This window comes from Myiozetetes cayanensis, unplaced genomic scaffold, assembly GCF_022539395.1.
Source record: "Myiozetetes cayanensis isolate MyiCay16 unplaced genomic scaffold, myiCay2020 scf4, whole genome shotgun sequence".
In the NCBI taxonomy this organism is placed as follows: domain Eukaryota; kingdom Metazoa; phylum Chordata; class Aves; order Passeriformes; family Tyrannidae; genus Myiozetetes; species Myiozetetes cayanensis.
In genome coordinates, this window is record NW_026087631.1 from 19119633 (window position 1) to 19137409 (window position 17777).

The window sequence follows — 17777 nt, forward strand, 5'->3', positions numbered from 1 at the left end:
ACTCATCTGTTTAAAGTCAAGTCCATGGAAGGAATTTACAGATCCACTTGTGTGTATCTATTGTGTATTTGTTTGTGCTTCAAAAACATTTTTAGCTTTCTTGCATTTTCTCAGCCCTTTCTGAGATATGTTTGTATCCATTGCCTGATCAACCAGTATCAAGTTTTCAATCTCCAGCAAAATCTGAAATGAATCAATCAGTTCTACATTTTACTCATATTTCACAGGAGTCAAACCTGCAGCAGGCTTCCTCTCCTAGAAAGAAGTCTGTACCCAGATCTTCGCAGCTATGTAGTTATGAAAATGTATCTAGGACTGCACAAAATGTGAAGGAAATATCTGAACGGAATGAGAATTCCAATGCATTTGATGATGGTACAATGGTCAGAAAAGATGCCAGTGATGACAGTTGAACGTCCCTTTGCCTTCCCAGCCCCCTTCATATATTCTCAGGCATAGGATGACAAAGGGAAGTCCACGGGTCACATGAACAGATATTGCTGACATATTACACAGTCTAAATTGCCTTCTCTACCCAATCAAATCACACAACTTTATCCATCATTTCCTTAGTCAGGTAGTTTTTTCTCATAGGCTTACCAAAACTCAACTACATTAGCCAACTCTACAAAGAAGAAAGATGAAATACAGGGGCACAGGTTCCAATGCCTGTGGTCTGTCTGTCTTTCAGACAGCATACAGTAAATAAAAGTTTTCAGTACCAATGTTTTGTTTAAAATTAGAACAATTTTTAAATGTTTGTGTGAACTGGAAACCAGAATCAGTTCGGAGCAGATCGCTTTCAGTATTTCCTTTGGATCCTGAAACAGTTCAGGAAAGCTCTTCTTACTTTCAACATTTATCACCACAAAATGATGCGCTTTGAAACTCCATGAGTTTGAGGCAACTTGTGTCTCACTGCAAGAGATGGCTGCTTGGCTGTGTTAAAACACTCTTCACTTGTGAAAATAAGAAAGGTCTGCCCTGAGCATTATAGCATTAAGTTGACCTCTAGCCAAATGCAAAACTGAATGATTCTGTGCAGAAGCAACAGACTCAGACTGACCCACCAGTGTCACTGTACCCTCTGCTTGTCTGAAAAGCATTTTTTAAATCCTGAGTATTTGCTGTGGAAAAAATAAGAGCTACTGATTTAACAAAGCCTAAAAATGTAGAGTAAAAACAGAGTATTCAATAAAATCTTTTCTCTAATGCTTATAAGGGGCAAAAGGCAAGATTATGACGACTATGATGATGCTAATCATAATTATTATTAAATAGTCCACTTACTTGATACTGTTGAATGACCTTTTCAGAATTATCTGACATACTGAATGACCCTATTTTGTCTTAAATTTTCTGTGCCTTTAATATGTGAGAACAAGTTTTAAGTTTCCCTTTGGGTATAGTGTGTGATCCCAAATATCCAGGAGAGTTATCACTACACTGGAGAAAGACATAGTCAAAGCAAAGGAAAGTAAATAAAATGAAATGACAAGCTTATCCTGTAAAAAGAGGCTTAAAAATAAGAATAAAATCTACTTTCAGCCCTATTGTCCAGGGACAGGCTGTGAAATAAGAAGTCACCAATTGTTTACCAGTTCCAAAATCTGTTCTGCTGCCTAGAGCAGACTCTTTCATTTGGTGATTAACTAAAAACTGCACCTTCTTCCGACTCTCCAGCAAACAAAATTATGATGCTGTCAGTGTTTTCCCCAACTCTGCATGCTTAGAACTGGACAATGGTAAATAATGACATACTTGCATGGCTGCACACTCCCGCTCGGATAAAGATCCCTTTGCAGCAATGCCCTGGCATACAGGGATATGCTAGAAATGAGGGTAAGGAGAGGCATTAGAAAGTGGCCATCTGTTTGGCTGACCCAACAAGGCAGGTGGTCTTTCTCTCTTCCATATGGTCAACTTCCTACTAACTAGAGGGTGGTCAGGACTCAGTCACCTTCCTTTAAAGCAAAGGAAAACAAATTGTGGCACTAACGTTCTGGATGACTTTGGACCAAGATGTACAATTCTTATTATTGGCCTTCCTTTTGAACAATTTTTTCACATTTCTATTTTGAGAAGGTGTTGTGATATCCAAGCTTCTTTGTGTTTATAAAAGATGGATATTTGGAAGGGAATGGTTAAATGATAGAGATAGTCTGTCACAGAGAAGAGTGAAAAGGAAGATGCATACTCCTTTCTGTGGTGGGGGGGGGGGTATGTGTGGTGTGGGTGCTGCAGAGAGAAACCAGAAAAAAGAAATCTTTCATTTTTTTTGTAGATATTTGAAGAAGTCAGGCAAGCATTTGACTTGAACCACCAAAGTCTGGAGGCTCATCCACTGAGACTGGCCATAATTCCTTATCATCTGATATTCAAGGCTCTTAATGCTTTTTTCTAGTCTCATTCCCATGTCAAGTGCCCAGATCACAAAAAGTTTCACCATTCCTCAAAATTGCATGTTTAAAGAGAGTTATCAGCAGAAAAGCTGTGCTGTCACTTTTGAAAAATTATATCTGTTTTCATTCCTAAAGAAATCTTATGCGAGTACAAAACTGAGGTTTGTCTGTGAGACTAAAAATAGAATAGAAATTAGCTCCCCATATAAAGTAAGCATGTATACACTACAGAAATAATGATACTAATATTGAGATGTCATATTTTATTTTATCCAAACAGAACTGCTTACTTATGTGACTATTTACTTTTTATTTTACATAGGAAAGTAGTACATGATTATAAAAGAAAAAACATTACTTTCAGAGAAAAAACGGGGATTCAGTCTGATCTTGAAGTGATATCATTAGGATGATAAAAGATGAGGTGAAAGGACCATCTAATCTCATATTCTGCCTCTGTCTTTGACTAATGACAGCTGCCTAGGAAAAACTAATAAATATAATGCGAAGGTATAGGAGCACTTCCATGGAAAACTCTCTCTGCCTCTAAATATCAATGGATATTTAACCTGAAAAGGATTTTTATCATAAAGAACTCTGCTTACTCTTTGTCACTCTTTTCTTTAACTGTACTAATTTTACCGTATTTTTTACAAAATGAAGGAGAACCTAACTGTACACAGTTCCAAGGAGATGGGGTTATCAAAGACCTAAGTTGCATCTAAACCTTGAGAAATATTGTTTGAAACTTACCAGAAACAAATCCAGCTATTTAAGCTATGCCTTTACCCACCATATTCTAAAATAAAACTTTATTATCTTTGCCTATCAGTATTTGCTTTTATTAGCTCATGCTCATCATTTTAGACAGTAGAACTACTCCACAAAGTATGCAGAATTTAATTCTTCTTTATACTCGGTGGTTTTTTTTTTTAAATTGCAATTATAAAGCAATACAAGACAAATGTTACTCACTTGTATTTATCTTCTGAAGTGAAATGTGCTTTTCCAGGTGTCTACGAAGCTTCACCTCTGCTCCATATTTACCAGTAGTGCCATTGTCAGCCAAAATAAAATGCGAGTGCATACTGTTGAGCACTGTCAACTTGCTCATGGGATTGGACATGGTCTGGTATGGTCGGACCACCTGCATTTTAGAGACAAAGGGAAAAAAAAAGTACTAAATAGAAAAGACCCTCTGAATGAAATCAATTACAATGTACCAGCTGACAAGATGAAACAAAAGAAAAAAATCAAAATTATTTGAAGTATTTCATTCAGCATTGCTGTCTTCTACATGTAAAGTAGAAGATGACCTTAACACTGTCCTTTTAGATGCAGACACTGCTTAAAGGGTTTTCCATGGTAATCTGTTTCAATAGCATCAATGTCCATTGTTTCCATATAAAATCCAAATGATGGTCAGTGCTCCAAAGGTCTGTGTGACTACACACACACACACACACACACTGTATATCCTGTCTGCTGTTGACTTTTACTAGCGTTGCAGTAAATCCTCCTTTAGCTCTGACTGAAATTTTGATTTTTCCTTCACAGATGCCACTCAGCACCATGCCTCCAGTTTTGGCTCATTCAGAGCCACCAGCACAGGATATCCTCTACAGACACACAAATACAGGTGTGTTTTACTCTTGGAGAGGTGTACACATGATATTACACCACATTTTCAATTTTCTTGGAAAAAACTATCGGCCCATTCTTAGCATTACTACAAAGGCAGTTGTTTGTGTTCACAACAGCTTTAGAAAGTTTCCATTCAATGAGGAGTTTGCTACACTTGATTTGATTTCATCAGGAGAAACTCTGCTGCAGACAGAGCAAATTGTTGCGGAGTATCTCATTTATAGCTACCGAACAGACCAAATAATAGTACTGGGCTACATTTGGCTGTCAGATACCTTGGTGGGTCTCCACTGACATCAGTAAGATTGTACTAACATTACAAAAGAGTTGGTGTTGCATCAAGGGATCCTGGTTGATTCTTCAAGGATTTTCTGGCAATACTGTTCTCTGCCTTTTTTGTACATACCTTGTTTTTTTGGAGAGACAAAACTCCTGAAAATTTGTAAATGAAGTAATAGCTGAAGAAATGATATAGTAATTTGTTAGAAAACTCAACTGGGCTTTCCTTCATCTGCAAAACATTTTCTTCACAGTTCTGCCATTGTTTATTTTTCATATCTGGTGTTTTTAATGTGCAAAATTATACACTCCAATTTGACATAAATACTTCCAAACAGAGTACAATAATTATTGATTTCTTCCTAAGCTTTTCTCTTTTTGTAGTTCTAAAGAGATCTTTAATTGAGACATAATTCTTTACAAAGAATATGTGTTAGTAATTCTTTAGCCAGAGATCGATCGATCTCTATTATTTTCACTTGAGAATGTCTGCCACACTTTGGTCAACTCTTAGACTTCCTCTGCTGTTATAAACTGTCACGCAGAGGGTACTCTGTAAGCTGTTCATCCTTCAAAGGGAGGATATAGATCTGAGAAAACCAAGAGGACAGCTGGCCAACAGTAAGTCAGGGTACTGCACTGTGAGAACAGGTGATAGCTTTGGCTCAGATTTCTTTTACACAGTTTCTTTTGGTGCCTCTTTTGTAATAAGCTATTCTACAGATTCACATAACAAATAACCATGTGCTGCCAGAACATATTCATTAGCCAGCTTCTGCAGATAAACAAACCATGTATCCCATGGCATAGTCAGAAAGAGAAGGAAGGTTCTTTCTCACACACTGTAAATCAAAAAAAATCAAACTGAAACAGTGTCAGATTTTTTAAATTGATACCCACCCCATCTCTCAATAGATGGCACACATCAGCAAGGTCTGCTAGTAGAGAAACACGTCTAGTTGCCCATTCATTGCAGGATTACAAGCTTCTGTGTAGGCAATTGTACTGACAGTTTGTGGTTTTGTTGCTGAGAGCCACAGCTCAAAACTTTTTGTGACAGCCTGACTTGTAGTTCTAATGAGTTGCAGCACCAAAGGCTTCACACATTGACTCATAAATGCTGCTGCAGGACACATCAGAAGGCTATGCTTTCATTCTGCATTTAGCTACAAGGTGAATCTCATTATTAATAAATTTTATAGAGGGAAAAATGAGACTACAATTATTTTCAATTCAACTGTTCACAACATGCACAGTTGAATAGCTGATTTTTTTTTTTTTAACCATGAAATTTCTCAAACCACAGTGTCAAGCTCTTCCTGATTAAAGGATAAGCAAAATCTTCAGGAAGGAAAGAAAATCCTAGCCATTGAGGTGATTTCCTTGACATCATTTGCTTTTCCACTAGAGTCAGTAGATTTTCAATTTCTGACTCTTGCAATTCCAATTCCTTTGTTCTTTTCAATCCCTTGAATTTTACAGGCAAGTGAAATAGTTAGAAAAAAACCTTCGTCTTCTCATCCTCTTTCTGCATACACAGAATCATATAATGGTTTGAGTTGGCAGTGATCTTAAAAGAGCGTCTAGTTCCAAAACCCTTGGTCATGGTCAGGGAAACTAGAGCAGATTGCTCAAAGTCCCATCCAACCTTGCATTGACAATAGGGAATAATGCTCCCCTGTCTTCCTCTGCAGAGCTGAAAGAGGCATTTATGCTCAAGACAGCCCCTCCAAATACAGTTTAATGAATGCAACAGCAGACATGCTGGGAAGCAGCACTCATGCTACATGGGCTGAGGGCAATAGGTGAGGAGCTGGGCTAACCCCAGCAGTTGCCTTTGCACCCTGAGGTGGCAGCAAACGTGAATTAAAAGGACTGTTGTTCTGCTTTGACTCCCTGAGGGCACGACACTCAACATAGGGACAGCACTTGAAAAATCTCTCAGGGTAACTCACCATGACAACGAGCATGCAAGTGCCATGTGAACCAGTGCATGAATCTGAGCAGTCTAGGTGAAGGCAAAGAATTTCAGACAGAGAGCTCAGAGACAGATGTATGCTTTGCTTCTCAAAAAGTAACAGTTGCTGTTCAAATCAAGCCATTTCTGCATCCTCAGTGTTCTGGGGCACACCAGGCTACAATGTAGTTCCTGGTTTAATTTCGAGGATCCTGGAAGCACAGCCGTCCAAATTCTCAGTATATGCTACAAATAGGCCAGTCCTTGTATCTGCCCCAGGTCTCATACTGAGGTTACTAGGAATTGAGCCCAAATGAGGACTGACCAGATCCTGAAAGTAAAGATGGGAATGCTATAGACTTAAAAAGTGCACTCTTTTGGAAGAGAGAATGGTTCTGTATGTAGGACAAAGCTTATTTATAATTACAGTTTTCTACATCGCCAACAAGCCACTTTCTCAGTTCTATCAGAAAGTACGAGGAAATAAGGCAACTAAGTCCCTTGTGTGCTTTGTTTTTAAATTAGAATCTAACAGTGTTAAGAGGTGCACTATTTTATGCTATATTGCTTTTACAGTACTGGACTAAGATGTCTCTTTAGGGATCTTTAATCATCACAATATAACAAATAGCAAACAATAGTATTATTTTCTTTAACTTGGTCAGTTTTCTTTATGGCTCTGAGGAAAGCCTTTGGGATTCCCAAAGGCTGACTGATTTGGACAGACTGGTAAATATAATAAAACCCCTCAGCTATGACTTCTAGATCCACACAGCCAGGCACGGGCTGAAGTGTCAGCAGAGGTGCACCTCTGCTGAGCACACCTGACTTGCCAGGAGGCACAGGGAGGCATAATGTCATGGGGCATGTGCAGTGACAACGGCTCCCTGCTTCTGCCCCCCATCGGCTCTCGAAATCCCATGACTGTGACAGTTTCCTGTGTCTGTCTGATGCTGGAAAGGTATGTTTTGACAACTCTTCAGTTCTGACCATAATTTAACTAGACATTGTGCATATAGGCATAAATCCACATTGATGCCACAGTTTGACAAGTCTTTTACTATTGGTTGACTTTTTTTCCCCCCGTATAATCCTTTGTGGCCTTTATTTCTTGCTTCATTTTACATGCTTAGGGTACTATTTATATTTCCCCTTCTTGGTTCATTTCACAGCATTCACCTCTAATGAGCCAGTCAACATAGTACACTTTGATTTTTAAAAAGCTTCCAAAACAGCTTCCTCACCAAGTGCTTCTAAAGAAACTGCATGCATTGGATAAAAGTGGTTTGAGGCATTAAATAACTGAGGAGAGCTAGAGGGAAGAGAATGAGAACAGTAAGAATGAAAAGTTAATTTTTGCAAAGACTGTTACTGAGAAGTTTTAGTGACTTATATGACCTATCTCAAGCTGTGTTATATTCTGTTCAACATAGTTGTAAGGGATTGATGGTTAATCAGTGTGAAAAGCTTAGTCCACATTTCAGTGGACTAGGAAGATGAAATTTAATATTGGTAAGCATAAAGTAGTATCATTTCATGTGCATCAGACATGAATAAAACCAGAAGTGCCTAAGCATTACATCATATTGCTGATCAATAATTTTATGAAAATATTGGGGGTCAGAAGGTTCAGAGGCAAATTTTTATTTTATCTATCAAAGATACATTTCAAAATATTTTTGTCCTTAGAGATGACCAGAATTGTAACCCTACTGATATAATTGTGTCTGCATTAATAGAAGACCTTACCCAAATTGTTGTTCCTAATTATATATTAAAATTCTGTCAATTTCTATGATCATAGTATTAATCTTTTTTTTATTTAACCAGAAAGCTTTTTTTTTTAAAAAAAAAATAAAATTACCATGCAACTGCTTGGTTTCCCATGAAATTGGAAGGATATTCAGACGAAAGCATTGTTTAAAGAAATCAGAAATCAGGGAAGCTGTTCCAGTTGGGTGGAAATCAACTTCTTTCTTTAGCTCCTTCTGCAAAAGAAGGCGCCAGATTCCCTATAAGACTACCTGAGAAAAGAGGTAGGTAGCTTTCCAACAGGTGGAAATAAATAAGGAAGGAAAAACAATGTTCCAAAATTCAAAAATTCATAATTTGATGTTCTTTCTTGATTTCCTCATTCTTGCAATGTTTCCAAAACTCCACGCATAGTCACTAAAGACTGCTTATTTGAAATTGATGTGTGCTTTACACTTCTTTAAGAAGACACAACTCATTGTGTTTGGCTATTTTTGCTTGTCACCTTCTGCACTGCATCTCAGAAGTGTTCATTAGTGACTCAGTTACTGCTGCAAAGTCCCATCCTGCTTGTTTGTGTGGTATTAGACTACAAAACCTCACGCTAATATGATTTCCTCTAATGGCTGTACTTTAATAGTGAATTGCAATGAACTCCAGATGGATCATTTTCTTTATACTCATTGTAATTCCTCTGACCTAACTGATACTTGAATCTTCTTTCCCTTCCCAACTTGCTAATGGATGAACATACAGAGAACGATGGATTAGACTAATGCAGACAAGAAAAAAGTTCATTATGCGGAATGAAAACTTTATCTCCTCCACTCAGAGTTAGTCACTGATTCTCAAGTAGATTGCTTGGGAATGAACCAGAGGTGAGAAAAAAAATGGGCTCAGAAAAGCTTCAGATAACATATAACCAGTGTAGGTAAACTATTCATGTATTTAAAATCAGGGCATTAATCTTTCTGTTAATAGTTTTAAAAGAGAAGAATGATGTGAAAGAGTAGGAGAAATACCTCCCCTGTCCTTCAGAAAGTGACTGAAAGTGAACTGAGGCCTAATCCTCTGTACAATACACTTAAAAGATCCTTCAAAATTGCATCAATAAAAATGCATAGGAGGGAATATATTTTAAGGAGGACAGTCTGCAATTCTGAATTTAGCCAATGCATTATAGTAATGTTTAGGAGCCCCTGGTGGTCTTGTGGTAAAGGCGCGGCGCTATCACCGCTGAGACCCAGGTTCGATTCCTTGCTGCCACCGTCCAAGCTCGCTTGGCCCCGGCAGATGAACCTTAGGATTAAAGGGTGGGCTCAGTTCCGCGCACACTGTGTCTCACCTAAAAAATCCAATGCGCAGGCTGGAAGGTGGAAAGACCTTCCCCGGATCTTCGCTCGCGAAGATGGGCCATTATTTATTATAGTAATGTTTAAAAATAAATCAGACTTCAAGCCTTCCAATCAGTGTTTTCTTAGGCACTTTTCAGGATTCACAGAGTTCATCTAAGGACGAATCTTTAACATATTTTCAAGAATAGCATGTAATGAAATTTCTTTATAATTTATTTTTAAAGAACATACAGCAAGAATTTTTATTGTTACCGTGTCAAAATCACCATCAACTATAATAGAAAACCTGTGTATATATTATTTTTTGCTGCAGACAATAATTCTAAGAGGAATCATTAAGTGAGGGATGGAGAGGACAGGAAAAGTAACCGGAAGATCTATAGATATTGGAGGTGACCTATGTCTATACAGGGCTTACATCTTTGCCAATCAGATCCTCTTGATTTTCCACAATCCCCCAGGGAGCTATTCCAATGGTGCAGATCTTCCCTCGAGATTTTGAGGCATGATCTTTCAGTGCATCTCCAACATGCCGAATGACTCCTGGGAAAGAAACAGCATAAAACAGAAATTCAAAATTATTTCCTTTTTGTTCACTATCATATGGATTTAGTATAGACTTGCTTTTAGGGAACATCTATGCCTATACTTACAATGAAATAAAGCTATGAGTTTATTCCTATTTATTAGGGGTATTTATTTAAATCTGTTTTATCGAATATAAAAAGAAAGCCTACATGAAGTAACCAGAAAAAAATACACAGCTCTAGAAACAAGAATAAAGATATTGACAGTTGACTGCAGAGTCCTGATCTGCACTTGTGCTCACATATAGATATGCATGCAAGCATTTGTGCATTTTCAAGCATAGAAAGGATAGGAACTGAACCCCTCCACCTCCATCTCCCCAAACTCTCACAAAAGTGAAGCTTGTGCACAAATGGTCCCATAAAGGACAGAGATGTGAAACCATCATTACGCTACTCTGTGACAAAGCTATTTTACCACGCTTTCCAAACAAACTCAGTCACCTGAGACAGCTTCCAGCAGAGTATTAACCCCCCGCTGGGAATCAGTGCAAAACCAGAAATTAGTGCAAAGAGAATGACTGCTCTCCAGTTCTCTTCCAAGTTCTCCTTGCTTGATCTAGACCAGCTTTGACAGTTTCAGGGATACTTCTATGCAAAGGACAAGTGTCATTCCTTCTTCCTTTTAATAAAATAATTTTTTAAAATCTGACTATTCATAACTACTTTTAGGATGTGGCTGCACTAAAGCAGACCTGTGAGTTTCTCAGTTTCTGAGTTTTCTTTTTGTTCAGGATTTAAAGCAGAAAATCTGTCCAGACTGTAAATAAGCCCTGCTATTTAGAATAATCAACTTTTGGCATAACATGAATATTCAGTCATTTAATTTATATAACCAAGTATGCTATCACTGCAACACTACTGATACCAATAGCAGTTTTCCAGGATTTTTCAATTATAATTTTCTTTAAGAGAAACCCAATTTTAAAACTCATTGTCAACAAAAGAGACTGTACTAAGAAATTCTGAACTGGAACAATTTCACAATTAATTTTCACCTCCACAGTTTGAAAATGTAAACCTGAAGCAACCAACTGCTTTGCTCCAGAAATCAAAGACAGGAATGAGGGGTAACTGATATCACAGAACTGCTTTTGATGTTACATGTTTTTTAAGAAGCACAGAGCCACTTGAACCACATTTGTTTGTCTTGGTAATTTTTGATTACAGAAAAAACATAATTTATTTATGCTGACTTTCCGGTTCATTTGTATTGTTTGGGCATTTGCAACTATGATGACTTGAAAAATGGTATAAAGCAGTTGTGCATTTGCCAAATACAAATGTTACAATCTGTCCTTTTTTAAACAAAATTTCTGTAATTTGATTTCTACAGTTCCTGTGGTCATCCACTGCATTAAGAGTATAATATGTACATTTTTCTAATACACATTACATATAAAATTTATATATTTTTAATTTAAATCTTTTATCTGTCTTGGCCATACAAGAGCATCTGGTAACTAATGCTATTATCATCACAGTACAAAGGCCAACATTAACCTGATTTTGTCTCTTGTTCTTAAGAGATTTGGGGCATATTACATATATGCAAGTCTGCCTATTTATCTAAACCTCTAGAAGTTATGCCTCTTCTCTGCTTTCTTCAAGCACCAGGCCTGCCAAAGTTCAGGAAGTGTTTGGACAACATCTCAGACATGAGGTGTGACTCTTGGGTCTCTCCTGTGCAGGGCCAGGAGTTGGACTCTGTGATTCCTGTGGGTCCCTTCCAACTCAGCATATTATATGAATATATCCTATTCTTATTGCTGCAGTGATAAAACTGAATATTGTTTTAAATTTGATGTGCTCTGGAAACTAGTAAGCCCAAGATACCTATAAGGAATTTATATTCAAATACGTAGGAGTTGATTCACAGTGCACTAAAATTAACACATGGTAGAATGATTACATTGTTTTCCAGAGACACTAAGAAGATACACTCTGTGAGATTACTAAAGTAAAAATTATAGCTTTGTTACTGCAGCAAATGAGAATGACATAAAATTTGCATGTACATGTCTTAGTGCAAAACTTTTTGCATGTATCCCTAGCAGAACTCTTTGACTTTCCCCTGAATCTCTTCTACTTTCTGCCTCCTTCAGAGAGGGTAACTGAGAATTCAATGCCAAACTTTTTTTGTCTAGGGACCTGTGTTTTGCAGCTTATTTCCAAAACTTACATGGTGTCTACTAGCAGAGCTGGGCCAGCTGCTATCTTGGGTCATTAGGACACCTATATGGTATGTTACAGATGTTCTTCAAATAGAAATGGCAATAATATTGCTCTTGCTGAAAGAATAATAGCAAAAAATTTAGGTCAAGTTCTCTACAAGAAAGAAAAAAGTTTTCTGCGACATTCAAACAGTAGAACGTTTTACCTTGCATATTTCATGTCCTCTTATAAGCTAAAATACAGGTCTTTTCTGGATGAAGATGTATTCTGTTTTGTGTAATAAGAGTTTGAGACTTCTTTGGTTAGTAGTCCTTCTTTGCAGCTTATGGCTGATTTTATAAAGACTTCACTGACAATATACTAATATAATTGCCTCACAGGAGGCTGTATTTTCAGCTCCACTGTGTGCTTTTCATACTTTAGCAAACCTTTTATTCTGTTTCATACCAGTTTCCAAGCTGGTATGAACTTGGCATTTTCTTGTTTACACATAGTACAGAAATTATTAATAAAATAAAACACAGAATGGCTTCTAATTTCATCAGTCCTGCTTTTCTTCTGTGATGAGGTCTCTTAGATGCCACTGCTTTTACTTCAATGTTGCTGTTACCTGTGTTTACTCCTCCAGTGAATATCCATGCTCCAGTTGTCATAGCAGCCTTAATAAGGCCTTTTCCAAAGACTTGTTTGAGTTTCGGCTGAAGTTCAAAATTCTGAAGGCCCCCATGCACAGAGATGAGAAGTTTGGGGAGCTCAAGTTGCCATTCTTTGGTCATCAGATGCAGAAGAAGGTCAGGCTTGGTGTCAAAAGACACACGTACATACTGCAGAAACAAGGGCAGTAGTAGAGAAAAAAAAAGATTGGTTATACTCACTGGTTTCTAAATTATATGATCCACACCAATTAATCACTGAAAAAAGGCAAGTTAGAAAACTAGGAATAATGGAACACTTGCAATTCATGGCCTGGATAATTTTCTGTTTTTGGGAATTGTTTAAAAACACTTAGCAATGCTGGAAAGATTAGTGTCTTTAATATACAGATGAAAAAAATGGAACAAAAATGTAAGTGGTCTGCCAAAGACAACCTAGAATCAAAACTGTGTATTCACTTTTACCTCATTTTCAAGTTAACCAAGCCAAACTCTCAAAAAGTAGGAAATAACAGAAACAAGGTGAGTTATTCAAGCACACACAAGTTTAAACTGAGCAAGACTACTAAACAGGTACTTCTCAGATGAAAGAATGCTAACTATTACTTACAGATGGATTTTTACAGATTCATGAACTTGCCCAATGAGACACCAGACCCTAAAAGTGCTCTGAAACAAATTTACTCATTTCCAGTGATTGGCTGTTCTGTGCTACATCTGCAGTGTTTTGCACCAGGGTAGATCATGCCCATCTGTGTGTGTGCAAAGATAACAACTGCCTTCAAAACTTCTACAGCACTACCATGTCACACATACAGCTGTCTCTTTCTGGCAAATTTTAATTTCGGCTCTTTCTCCTGTTCTTTCTGTTGATGATGTATGAAGGGTTTCACAAAACCCATGACAGGGCAGGTGATACTTTTTTCATTTCTAGTTACATAGTAGAAACAGCCTGAAAGAGAAAAAAAATATTTCTACAGCTGTTAAGATCTGGAAAGACCCTCTTAATAAAATAAAATAGGTTACAGAAAGCCACTCATCTATCAAACTTCTGATTGAATCAATGCCTGTAGAGCTATTTCAGTAGTCTTTCCCTCGATGGATTGTCAGCACAGACATCAGGTGTATAACAGAGGCTCCTTTGCTTTCAGTCAGAGGAATACCTAGTTCTAGCTTATTTATTGTAAAATGCCAGGTAGTATAATATCCATATATATTATGTAATCATTTTGTCCTTTTCTGATGTCTGATTAATATTTCTTGCCAAAGGTTTGTTTTTTAGTAATATCATGTGATAACCAAGTGGATTCCTTTCTAGTTGAATAAGAAATAAGGACTTGACATTTTCCAGAGGAAATTGCTAATATACAGAGTTTTTTGCAAGAATGGGTTGTTGCACAGTGGACATACATTCTTAACATTTCTGGAAGCAGACAGACGTCTGTTTGCACAAATAGTTGGGGGGTTGGGGCACAGTCAAACTAAAAGCTGAGGAAGAACTCGGGAATGCACATTTGTCCTAGTGCATCAGTAATGTAGCAGCCAGACAAATTTGTAGTAGTTAATGGACACAGAAAATGCAGGATTCATGTATAACAAAAATGCACCTTCAAGCTGATATATAGATGAACTGCCTCCTCAGCAGCTATTCATTCAATTTCCAGAGTGGGGTAAAATCTGGTATGGCATCTGATACCACTGACCAGACTGAGATATTAATAATTTTTAAGTTGGGATTTGAGGGCTGTCAGAGTTTTAACACACCAGAGGGGGTGTAAGAAGGCTGATCCTGATTCCCTTTTTTCTGTCTTTAGGGAAATCTGAGGATGTAAAGGGCAACCACTGATAGATATTCATAGACACATTCAGAGACAACATCTTTCATGGGGGCTACATGAAAACTGTGCTGGTCAAACTATGTAGATTCTGTTTTGGAATCACTGGTGTGTTACTCTGTTTTTTGGTGAAGACAGACCGGTAGTCTTAAGAAGATAATTAAGGTGAATTCATACTAGCAGTGGCCATACAAATATGCTGAAAATAAAGGCCACTGCATCATCTAGGAAGATATTAAAATGAAGATGCAAATGGCATAAGATGTGTATTATATAGTCGCTACTTTTTTCTGATTCCTTAGTATTTTTTTTCTACCCTAGAATGCGTGATTTCACTGCTCCTACCTTCTTAAGCCTATGTATTACTCTTCTTATATACATGAAGACGTCTGAATTTCCACAAATATAAGTATATATAGAGAATCAGAAAGTTGGAAGAAATATTTTCTTGCATTTATATGAAATAGAGACATCTTTTATTGCAAGCAACAGCTTACTCTTTATACTGAAGGAAAAACCCCTCTATATTTATGATGATTTTACTTTATGAAGAGGAAATTTAAGGAAAAATAAATCAGAAAGTTTTTTTTTCATATAAATTAATATTTAAATCATCATAGATAAGATTTTTTGTTTTAGAAGTTTTTGGCAATGGTGCCAAATATCATCATTTCTCTTCTGTGCATAGTGCTCAATTTTTATGACTCTTCTTATGACTGCTTAATTTTTGCTCTTACAAATGCAGTTTTCAGCTTGGTATGTTTGAAATTATTTTTTTGCCATCACTTAACATGTTAACTAACAACTACATGAGAATTCTTTTGTCATCACTTTAAAAGTTTACATTAAGTTATAAACAAACATGTTTAAGGCCATTTTTGTTCATACTAAACATTAATTTAATTCAATCTTGTAGCAGAATATTTAGCCTTATCAGTTTTTGCTTAGAATCTTAATATTCCTAAATTCTTTTGGTGTCTGGAGGCAGACATAAAATTTAGATGTAAATCGAAGCCAAACCACTGTTGTCTTACCCTGAAATTCCATGCTGGATGTACCTGTCAGCTGCAGAAATGATAATTTTTAATGGCAGATGATTTAGTCATTTTTTTATGGAAGTGATGTTGAATAGCATACAAGTGTTCAGTTGCTATGTGCCAGCAAAGCAGGACAAGTTAGGAAGCAAAAGTACAGTTCTGAATCACAAAACCTACAGACTGACTTGACTGACATCAGCATAGAATGGTGAAATGATAAATCATCAAGTTCAAGCTGTCATGCCCTTTTGATCCCTAAACCAGCACAGCAATAGTCAGCAAGAGTGCCAGACACTTTCAAGTTTGACTCCAGTGCCCAAGGGCAAAAGCCAAAGTTCCTGAGAGATGGAATTACTATTCTGTTACACAAGCACAGCTGCCTCATTAAAGTACTTGGTGAATGACTGTAGATGAGAGTCTCAGTGAATAAAATAAAGAGATTCAGAATTTTGTTGCATTTTTTCAGAGTAAATCTATTCAGGGAACATTTTGTGATCTGCATTCTAACATTGCTCCTGTGTTTCTCTTTGGTAAATAAGCTTCTGCATACATGTCTTCAGATTAAAGACTGGTGCCCTCAAAGTGTGATCCTCACATAAAAAATAGGTTTGATGTAATTCTCACTGAATTCAAGAGAAAAACTGTCACTTAGACTGAAACCAGACTGGTTCTGTATAAAGTATTTCTTCTTAACACCTTGGCCTGATCCAAGTTCCAGTAAATAGGCAGTGGAAGGACTCTCATTGATTTAAATCTGCTTTGGATAAATGTTTTTCTGTGTTATTTCCTCTTTTTCTCTACATAGGACACCATCTTTTAAATTCTGTAAAGATTTTTTAAGAATTAATTTACTGTAACAGAAAGAATGTTTTCAGGCTTTTCATGGTTTATTCAAGTTAAAGGATTATCTCTCTTTTTTTTCTCTTAAAAGTCCTGATGGTTTTTAAGGTACTTTTTATATAGTTTTGATAAAATTCAATATATTTTAAAAAAAGAAAAACATCTTTGTCATGTGGTCAATTTCCAAATATCCTTAATATCATTTTTGAGGATCTGAATATTAAGTAACTGTTTATGTTCACTGGAATTCTACTGGTGTTCTTTCATGTTTCCATAAGAAAGGTTAAGAAGATAACACTGAAGTAAACTTTGGTTTTTTGCAGGTGCAAACATATTTTAGCATTTTACTGTGCATATTAAATATATTATTGGAATGCATTCAATGAGGATGAATATATTTAACTCAGGAAAGCTTTTCAAACAACCATCTTCCATGTAACCTTGAAAACACATGATCAAAGAAATGTTACTTCTGTAAAGAGTAATCGCTTAAAGAAGTACTTCTTAAAGAAGTTGATAGGAAATCCAGGCCCACCAACCAACCAAAGATGTGTTTTCTCTGCGTGTGTGTGTGTGTGTGTGTGTGTGTGTGAAGGTAGATAGCACATTAAAAAAATGGTTTTAGTTTGGTCACAAGTACAGAAAGCATCACAGCAATATTGTCTTAACTGGTCCACTGATGAACAGAATAACTTTTAAATTTTTTTGAATATTGTTCATAATAGGATGGAATCACTCACATTAGTTTGGTAATTGCTTTCTGACAGTGTAATAAATCACTAGTATAGAGTTAGACAAACTCATACATGTTATTTCTTAAAGTAGTAAGAGCTAGTTTATATAAAGCTTATATAAAGGTTAGCTTTTATTAATTTTCCTGTATTTTTATTAATTAACTGATTTATTTGCAACAGGGCGTAATAAAGTTAATGTGTATCCCCATCTCTCTCAGATCTTTTTACAGTGATTAAAACTGAAAATCTGCTGTAAGAACAATGTAAATGTTACCAAGTAAAACTGTTGATTGTGTTTCCTACATATTAATGGGATCAGTCATTTGTAGAAAATATGAGACTGACAGAGGTCTAAATACCACAGACCTGTTGTAGGATATCTGTGATTACGCAAAGATTGAAGGAAAGGCCCTTTTAGTAACTGATCTCGTTAACCAGCCTTACCTAATCTCAGCTATGTGTTTCTACACAATCTGCTGCACCCTCTGCTATTCACATTATTGATTTAAGGAAGTTAGTCCAGCTGC

General features: G+C 36.6%; 1 protein-coding gene across 12 annotated transcripts in view; it reads right to left on the reverse strand.

Moving 5' to 3' along the window:
- The window catches only part of TRPM3 (transient receptor potential cation channel subfamily M member 3), a 411043-nt gene that overhangs the window by 108874 nt on the left and 284392 nt on the right, over positions 1–17777 (reverse strand). For all 12 annotated transcript variants that reach the window (XM_050328972.1, XM_050328974.1, XM_050328966.1 and 9 more), the window contains 3 exons: positions 12762–12975; positions 9808–9932; positions 3378–3549 (listed from right to left, as the gene is read on the reverse strand). In XM_050328972.1, the coding sequence (XP_050184929.1) occupies positions 3378–3549; positions 9808–9932; positions 12762–12975 (511 nt within the window). The remainder of the gene's footprint in view (positions 1–3377; positions 3550–9807; positions 9933–12761; positions 12976–17777) is intronic.